Source organism: Coffea arabica, chromosome 10c, assembly GCF_036785885.1.
Source record: "Coffea arabica cultivar ET-39 chromosome 10c, Coffea Arabica ET-39 HiFi, whole genome shotgun sequence".
NCBI classification, from domain to species: domain Eukaryota; kingdom Viridiplantae; phylum Streptophyta; class Magnoliopsida; order Gentianales; family Rubiaceae; genus Coffea; species Coffea arabica.
In genome coordinates, this window is record NC_092329.1 from 17,221,187 (window position 1) to 17,230,488 (window position 9,302).

At 38.0% G+C, this 9,302-nt stretch overlaps 1 protein-coding gene across 1 annotated transcript; it reads left to right on the plus strand.

Moving 5' to 3' along the window:
• The first annotated feature begins 2,098 nt into the window (after positions 1 to 2,098).
• On the plus strand, positions 2,099 to 5,314 carry LOC140015835 (protein FAR1-RELATED SEQUENCE 5-like). The gene is made up of 6 exons (XM_072068661.1): positions 2,099 to 4,216; positions 4,340 to 4,420; positions 4,588 to 4,659; positions 4,825 to 4,932; positions 5,046 to 5,114; positions 5,243 to 5,314. Exons 1-6 carry the CDS (start codon positions 2,099 to 2,101, stop codon positions 5,312 to 5,314), a joined length of 2,520 nt encoding a protein of 839 aa, XP_071924762.1.
• The last annotated feature ends 3,988 nt before the right edge of the window (positions 5,315 to 9,302 follow it).

Below are 9,302 nucleotides of genomic sequence, written 5' to 3' on the forward strand. Positions count from 1 at the left end.
CAAATAGACAATAATCTGCCACATCATCAACATGAATTAAATATCCAAAACCCAATGAAAACCAGATCCCAGACCCTACATTTTGCGGTAGATTTTTCCGGGATACGGGGCAGGAGCGGTCCTCAGACGACCGCTCCTGAACGGTCTCCTCACAATAAAAAACGTGAGGAGACAAATGAGCCAAGTCAGCAAGGCTGAAGCAGGGCACAAAAACGATGCCGTTCCAAATAAAAAAATGTTGACTTCCAAACGGGAGCAGACGGAGCAAACGGAAGAGAATTGGTTTTTGAAATTCAAGTTGAAATTTTGAATTAGCTGCAGAAAACAAAACTGAGGGAAGCCAAATAATTAAATTGTGAAGGTAATCTACTCTGACCAACCACTCACTGAAGGCAGAAAGCTGAAGTTCAGGTGGGATTCAACCTACTGGGTGTTTCTAGGTGAAGTGGGTGTAGTCTACTCTGATGAAAGTAGCAATTGACAGAAAAATGGGTGGAGAGGCAGGCGGCATGGAAGAAGCAAACAGAGATGAAGCCAAAGTTTGTCCGTAAAATTGAATAGCAGAAGCAGTTGTGGTCTCCAATTGGGTATAAGAGTGTTGTATGTATTCTGAATGCGTGCAAGAGCGGCGGTAAGGTAGAAGCAAATAGAGGAAATTCAGCATCTCACGAAACCAGATTTTGTCCTTCAACTTAATAGCAGAAGCAGCTACGTCTCCGATTTCGGTGAAACGTGAAGCGTATTAGCAGACCAAGGTAACATGACTGAACCATGTCAGTAATTGTGGCCAATAATTTGTCACCCAAATGCACATCTGTTAAAGGAAGGATGAAATTAGAGTCACTGAAGACATAATATGAAGATGATAGAAGAATAGTGAAGTTGTACTGTATTTGTATGTGTGTACCGTATCTGTGTTTGTGTGAGCATTCAGCTTTTCAGTGATGGACTATAATGGGATAGTAGTTTTTGGAAGACCTAGGGTTATGTATTCAAGTAAACCGTCGACTGGAATTAGGGAAAGATGAGAGAAACAAAGTCACATTTAACAAGTGAATGAATATACATCTTGTTGTAAATTAGTTACATGTTATAGCCACCGTATTACAATTGATATGAATCATTGTGCATTTAGTAATTGGTCCATGCTCATGGAGCAATATTAGTTTGCCCCTCTCCTGACCATATAGTGTGTGTAAAATGGAGGCGTAGAGTTGAATGAGATGAAGCAGAGGAAAAGACACATATGTGAATAATAAATGGGTGAAGCTTGTGTTGTAAGTCAATTACATGATGTAAGAAATATATTACAATGAGTAGAAAGTAGGGTTATGTATTCAAGTAAATCATCCACTGGAATTAGGGAAAGATGAGAGAAACAAAGTCACATTTAACAAGTGAATGAATATACATCTTGTTGTAAATTAGTTACATGTTATAGCCACCGTATTACAATTGATATGAATTATTGTGCATCTAGTAATTGGTCCATGCTCATGGAGTAATATTAGTTTGCCCCTCTCCTGACCATACAGTGTGTATAAAATAGAGGCGTAGAGTTGAATGGGGTGAAACAGAGGAAAAAACACATATGTGAATAATAAATGGGTGAACCTTGTGTTGTAAGTCAATTACATGATGTAAGAAATATATTACAATGAGTAGAAAGTACTTGTTTGGCCCTCAAAATGTAGAAAAAGTAGAAAATGTGGAGTTGGTTTATGCGGTTGTCATTAACGAATGACATAAGGTCCAGTAAGTTAAAGAATCTAGAATCAAAATATAATCACCAGCGTGGAAGTACATACAGTTCAAATAGACTTACAACGCGTGACCAATACATTATAGTCCGTATAAGTTAGTGTACATGGAGTTGTATTTGTACATAGATAATACCGTTGTCTTAGAGTAAAAGTAAGGTGATGTGAATCATTAATCATATTGATAAGCGTAATAATAGGATTTGGTATACGAGTAATGTGTGATTCATAACACATTATAAATGGTAATATACATTTATATTGGCGTTTATGTACATACTATTCATGAAATGTTGCAAATTAGGGTGTTTGATACATAATTGGCAGGAGTAGAAGTAATGGATTGCAGCAAATTGGCAGAAAATGGGACCCCTGAATTAGGAATGGAGTTCAACAGTGAAGAGGATGCGTACAAGTTTTACAACAAGTATGCCTTTAAAATGGGTTTCAGTGTACGTAAAGACTATCTGAATAAAGACAAAGACGGCATGACCACGTCTAGGAGATATAGTTGCTGCAAGGAAGGTGTGAAACGCAAGTACGAAGGTGATGTGATGCCAAAGAGGACACGAGCGCCGACGAAAACAGGGTGTGGAGCTAAGATGGTTATCGTGTTGTTTAGAGGGACAATGAAGTACCGTGTGCATGACCTTGTCTTAGAGCATAATCATGAGTTGCACATTGCTCAATGTGCTCACATGATGCCATCACAAAGAAAAGTGAGTGTGGCTCAAGGATTCCAAACTGAAATAAGCGAGGATGCTGGGTTTTCATTGAAACAGAGCCATGAGCTTATGGGAACGGAAGCAGGTGGGATGGGTAATGTGGGATATACTCGGGATGATCTTAAACGATATCTTCGAACAAGACGGGAAAGGAGCTTGAAATATGGAGAAGCAGGTAGCATGCTGAATTATTTTCAAGAGCAAACACTCGAGAATCCATCCTTTTTTCATGCCGTACAGCTGGACTGTGAAGAACAAATAACGAATATCTTTTGGGCTGATGCAGGAATGTTAATTGACTACAACTTTTTTGGAGACGTAGTCACATTCGACACAACCTACAAAACAAATAAAGAATACCGGCCACTTGGAGTATTTGTGGGTTTTAACCAGCATAGGCAAATTGTGATATTCGGTGCTGCCCTTATGTATGATGAGACGATAGATTCTTTCAAATGGGTGTTTGGTACATTTTTAGAAGCAATGTGCGGAAAACATCCAAGTACCATACTAACCGACCAAGATCACGCCATGGCAGCCGCTCTTTCAATTGTCATGCCTGAAACATTTCATGATCTATGTACGTTTCACATAAGGCGTAATTTTATGAAACATCTTGGCAATCATTACAAGGAAAATAGTGATCTTCCATACATGTTTGGTGCCTGCATGTATGAGTTTCAAGAAGTGGAACAATTCAATAGGGTGTGGGAGGCGATGGTGAAGAAACACAATCTTGAAAATAATGAATGGCTCTCGGGGTTGTACAAAATTCGTGATAAATGGGCAAGGTGCATGATGAAAGAAAGATGGACTGCGGGAATGCGAAGCACCCAACTCAGCGAAAGCCTAAATGCAGCAATTAAAAATCATTTGAAACTGGATCATGACCTTGTGCAGTTCTTTAGACATTTCAATCAGGTGGTTGATGAAAAGAGACATAATGAACTGATCGCAGAATATGAAATGAGGCAAAAGCTCCCCATGGTAGGGTTAAGGCAAACACCTATGCTTGTGCATGCATCAGAGACGTATTCACCAACCGTATTTGTTGCATTCCAAAATGAATATGGCGAGTCAACAGCTATGGTTATATTGAGACAACAAGATGCAGCGATGTTTGTGGAGTTTACGGTCATGAGGTATGATGGAGGACCTGAAAGAACAGTAGTATTCAATCGGAATGATCTAAGTGTACGTTGCAGTTGCAAAAAATACGAGAATGAAGGCATTTTATGTGGGCACGCGTTGAAGGTGTTTGATACCGTGGGCATAAAAATAATTCCTCCTGAATACATTAAGAGGCGATGGACAAAAAGAGCTCGGGCTGGAGATTGTTTTGATCGGCGAGGACAGGAAGTTGTGGCTGATCCTAAAGTCATGATTTCAACTCGTTATCGGGAGCTCGCTCCAGCCATGATTAAGGTCGCAACTCGAGCAGCAATGTCGAAGGACACCAGCAAAGTAGCAATCACTGTCATATCCGATTTGTCAAAGAGAGTTGAGCTCCTCCTCTCAGAAAGTGAAGAGCAACATTTGCAAAATCAAAAAAATCTGAATATGGAGGAACGAGATAAAATTGAAATTGTAAATGAAATGGGGGAGGCAGTAGTCGCAAGAGACATTAAAAAACGAGGCGGTGGGAAGAAAAGTAAAGTGATGCGAAGTTGGGTCGATAAATTTGACAGAGTAAAAAGAAAATCTAGATTATCAAGAACTACACAGACTACGGTATGGATCAAATTTTGGTACTTGGGGAACATTTATGCTAAAACTAAGTTATTGTTATACTATTAACTAAAGTTTAGGTAACATTCATTATGAAATAATATTATTGTCGTGTCAATACTGTAGGTCTCAGAATCGGAGCCGACATCGGTTTCATTTGAGGAATACATGTTTATGGGATGCCGTTCATCTACTGACTCTGTTTCGGTTAATATAAAATGGACATAACTCTTACTTTTATTTGGATGTTTCTAACAACATAAATAGTTGCATTGATGTTACATTGTGTGATAATGTTGTTACGGCCGTCATCCCTCCTGATATATGTATTTTGTTTGTCTTATACAATGATTTGGCCCATACGAAACTTGTAGACGCATTCAATGAGTCAGACAGTGAATGGCCCTCCAAATGTTGTTGCTCCCGATACCGATGAAAGTCAAACGGTATGCATGCATTTAGTAGTTAAAATAAAACCTTCTTGTTCATGTAGTAGAGCTACCTTTTTTTCTTTAATTGTAACGGTGGGCTCCCGAAGGCTGTCAAATCATGCAAATTATGTAGTTAACGTATGTTCGCTTTAATAACGTATTATTTTTTATTATTTCAAGATCCACCGTTTGGCTAATCAGGGGCCTCCTGCAAGTGTCCCTACAGAATGGATGCATCTCAGATTTTCTATTTTTTTCAAGCATAACTCCATCAGAGATGTCTTAATGGTCTGATATATCATTTTTGTTATAATGTCTAGTCCAATTTAACTTTATAAGTGAGCAATATAGGCACTGGTAATGATTTGTTGACAGTCGATTACTTATACTATATAATGTAGGAGGAGCGTGGGATAATTTCAACACACTGTGATGTTGATGCATATCATGTATTTGCACCATCACCTCAGGTGATAAACTTTTATCGTTACAGCACATATTTATGTAATGTTATTAATTGGAGACTTGGATATCGTATATCATTAATCGTATGTTTTATTAATAATATTTGCTGATTTGCCATCGTTACGCATTTCAGGGAAGAAATAACACACAGGGATTGCAACTACGCGTTGACGTCGCCTCCCCCCAAAATGAGGTTGATGAATGATGTGTAACTATACATTTTGAACGAGACATTAAGTGGTTATCCCAACTTGAGAATGCTGCATATGTACGTTACAAGCAGTTAATAAGCTGTTACAACTTGTTGACGAGATTATACAGGCACCATTGATGTTTCACTCTTTTCAAATTTAGACAAATGGATTACAATTGTAATCGCATCTAATGTTAGTAGTCATCAATAGTTTGTATTGGGTTGTATAAAATTGTTAGAAAATTATAAAGTTGGTAGAAAATTGAAGTAACAATTTTACAATAGAATTAAACGTATTTTTTGTGATCGGATATTTTTCACTAAATCGACCATAACAGTTGAATGGTTATCGTGATATGTATACCATTCTACTACATTCAATTGCATACCTTAATAACATATTTATTGGCATAGATCGCACCGCCAAAGGTACGATATATAGGATAACACAATCTAAAGTCTAAATTGTCTTGATTTTGTTATGATGATAAATTCGAATTATTATTGGGCTATTTTTATAAAACATTATCATTTAGGCCATTTGTTTTGCATCGCTTGGCGAATTTAGTGCACCATTGACATGATATATCACAGGCACATCAATTGGTATTACAAGTTTTTAGGTTAATTAAATTATGGTCAAGTCAGGTCACGACCACATGTTGGTAATAGGTGCGCATAAGAAAATGATTTCTTGGAGAACTAATTTGTAACGTTAAAATGAAGTTTTACAATGCAACAAAAAAGGAAGAACGAACAGTACACAATGGATTACAACCAGTTAGGGATATGTTACTGTTACGTTACAACTAGTTACGACTGTTTAACAGGCATGATTAATATCCAAATATGGTAAGCAATTTGTTTGAGTAGAGATTATAATGAGTATAGTTTTACCGCTACCCTAACAAACATTGAACTACATCCCTTGTTATCAGTTGTATCCCATACAACACCTGGGAACGCCGTCATGCATTAGACAATGGGGTATGTACCTTTGAAAGTCATCGTCGCTTGATTCAGTAAAGTCAGATAGGTCCGGATCGGATATAAGCATGGGATCTGCTAAAATGTGCTGAACATCAAATTGTTTTCTAATACCATGTCTTTTTGCGGCTTGGATCTCGTGAAACCTGTGAAGCCTACGCTCCATCTGCATAACTTCTCGCTGTAGTCTATGTAATACGCTTGCATCATTGGCTTGTGGTCCTATAATAAGATCCGCCGACCTTGTTCTCGGGACGCGGAGGCCATGCCAGCGACAAAGTACCTCTAATTCCATTCTTCGCTCACGAACAGGCTCCCATATGGGTTCATGGTTCATAACGGAATAGCCAGACGGTAGATGATTATTGACGGTATTTTTAAAAATGTGACCAGCTAGTCCCAGAGAGTTGTTGGTGTTAAGCGGAGCATTCTTGAACTCGCGTTTGGTACCATATAAAATCCTCCCGTCTGGTGTTTCGTACTTGCTGATGGCATTTGTTGGACCCAACGATACTTTCCGTCTTTTTTGCCGAACATTTGATGGTGAGCTTGTATGAGATCCTTCGTTTGTGGATTGCATGACTATGCTGATAGCTACTGCTTTTTGGTTGGATGAAAGAAAGGATCTACTGATAAAGAAAAAGGTGGGAGAAAAAAAGAGTTAGAAATTTTTAACGGAGCACCTGTTTCAGACCATGCATAGTAAATGGTTTCTTCTGGCAACTTGACCAACTGCTTGCTGTGTCATTTCATGCTGTTCTCCACAGGATAGTACTCCTGGGTGAGTTGATGAAGCCATGGCAACCACCTATTAACGAGAGAATAGACTCAACGTTTGGTCAAATGTATAGTGTGTGGATGGAATAATGGTTCAATTCGATTGGATCATGACCTGTACTCCAACAACCATTGGGTCGTGAATACCCAGTTATACGTCAGTCACCTTACCTTTCAAGTGTAACAAGAAGTTGCAACCAGCATATGTACGTTACAAGAAATTAATAAGCTGTTACCGCTTATTGATGTGCTTGTACAGGCACCTTGTCATTTGCTTGTATGTTAAAACTTAGACAATTTGTTTATAATTGTATTAATGATAAGTATTACAGATAGTACTACAAGCACTTCAATAGGTAGTACTCCTTCAGTACAGAAATGAACTTACAATTGGCGGCTCAGCTTGGTTCCACGTGACCACATAATAAGTAACAGTTTCACAGAAGAACATGATACTTCGTTGGGACAAGTAATTCGAAAGTATGGTAACTAATATTTAAAATGCAACAAATTTTGATTACGCCATGTACCATTTTGAGTTACAACTAGTTATATATATGTTACAATTCATTACAACTAATGAATTTGCAATCGGCAGTTTTTCGTCTTATCTACTTAAAACTAGTGATATTACAACTAGAAATTTCCTGATATTACAACTAGTGATACTACAACTAGTTAATATCTGATGAACCTTTCCTCTTCTCTTGTTTGTGCAATTGCACTTGGCACAAACAACAAGTCCTCCCCCCAACACATAAAATTTCATTAGACACTTTAGTAAGTGTCTAATGAGAACATAAAGATGATCGATTCGAACCCCAAAACAATTGATGTAGCGGGGCCTTCTCGAACATCTCATTAAATTAGCGAGATCTTCTCGAACATCGTACAACCTACTGGCTGCTATTTGGCAGCCAAGAACTTGATTTTTGTGTGAACCCTCTATTGATGACACTGCAATTGAAGTTAGAGGCGGGTTGAAGAATAGTAATAATAAATTTCAGGCACGAGTTCATTGCCACCCTTCAGTAGAATGATATGGGAAGTGTGAAGTAATTTAAAATGAAAAATGTTTGTGCAGTAATGAAAGGTGGATGAAAAAATTTTTGTTGTTGAGGGATATACTACTGCACCCGCGCCCTTTTATAGTCCGCCAACAAAGAACAATGTGCTAAAATATCACTGGACAATGCATTCCAGGGCAAACAATTTCGTCCTGGCAGTGGAAGCTGTAGAGTTCAATGCATGCCATTGAACTGTGTCACATCTGTTCAGACAATAAAACAAATTATGCAGCTTTTGTCATGAAATGACCTGTACACCAATATTAAGGGTCACGTGGATAAAGAGTTACACATCAGTGGCCTGTACATTTCACTATGTACGGATTGCATTACAACCAGTTGAGTGTATGTTACAATTAATTATAACTAATGAATTTGCAATCTGCAACTTTTCGTCTGCTCTATTTAAAACTGAATAATATTCCAACTAGATATTCCCTGATGTTACAACTAGTGATAATACAACTAGTTAATATTCGATGAAACTTTCCTCTTCTTGGAATTTGTGCTATTGCCCTTGGCAGAAACGATAATTCCTCCCACTGACACATTAAATTTCTTAGACACTTTATTAAGTGTCTATTGAGAATAGTTACAATGATCGTTTCGAACCCCAAAACATTCGGTAGTGAGGCATTCTCGAATATCTCATTAAAATAGTGAGATCGACATTTTTGCATATGAAGCCAACTAGTATATCACGGGAGAAGAGACTGTAGACTCACATGCAGTGCTTGAACCATGTCAGATAAGTTTCGTTACATACAAAGCGTTAGATTTGTAGTACCGACAGTGAATATACGTGTTACGTGCTGTTTCTAATCGTTTACATGACAGCAATGTCGTCCCAAATGTGGAAGCATCATGATGGGTCACATGCTGCTACTGAATTATTTCAAATCAATTCAGACAATAAAATAAATTTTGCAGCTGTCTTCTTGTTCTGGTCCTGTACACCAACTTTGAGAGGGGTGGAAGACTACTAATAATAAATTTTGTATTCGGGTTCATTGCCACCTTTCAGTAGTATGAAATGGGAAGTGTGAAGTGGAATACAATGAAAAGTGTAAACGATAATGAAAGGGGGATGAACAAACTTTTGTTGTTGTGGGATATAAAAGTACAACTGCGCCCTTTAATTAAGTGACGCTATCCCATTCAAACTGATT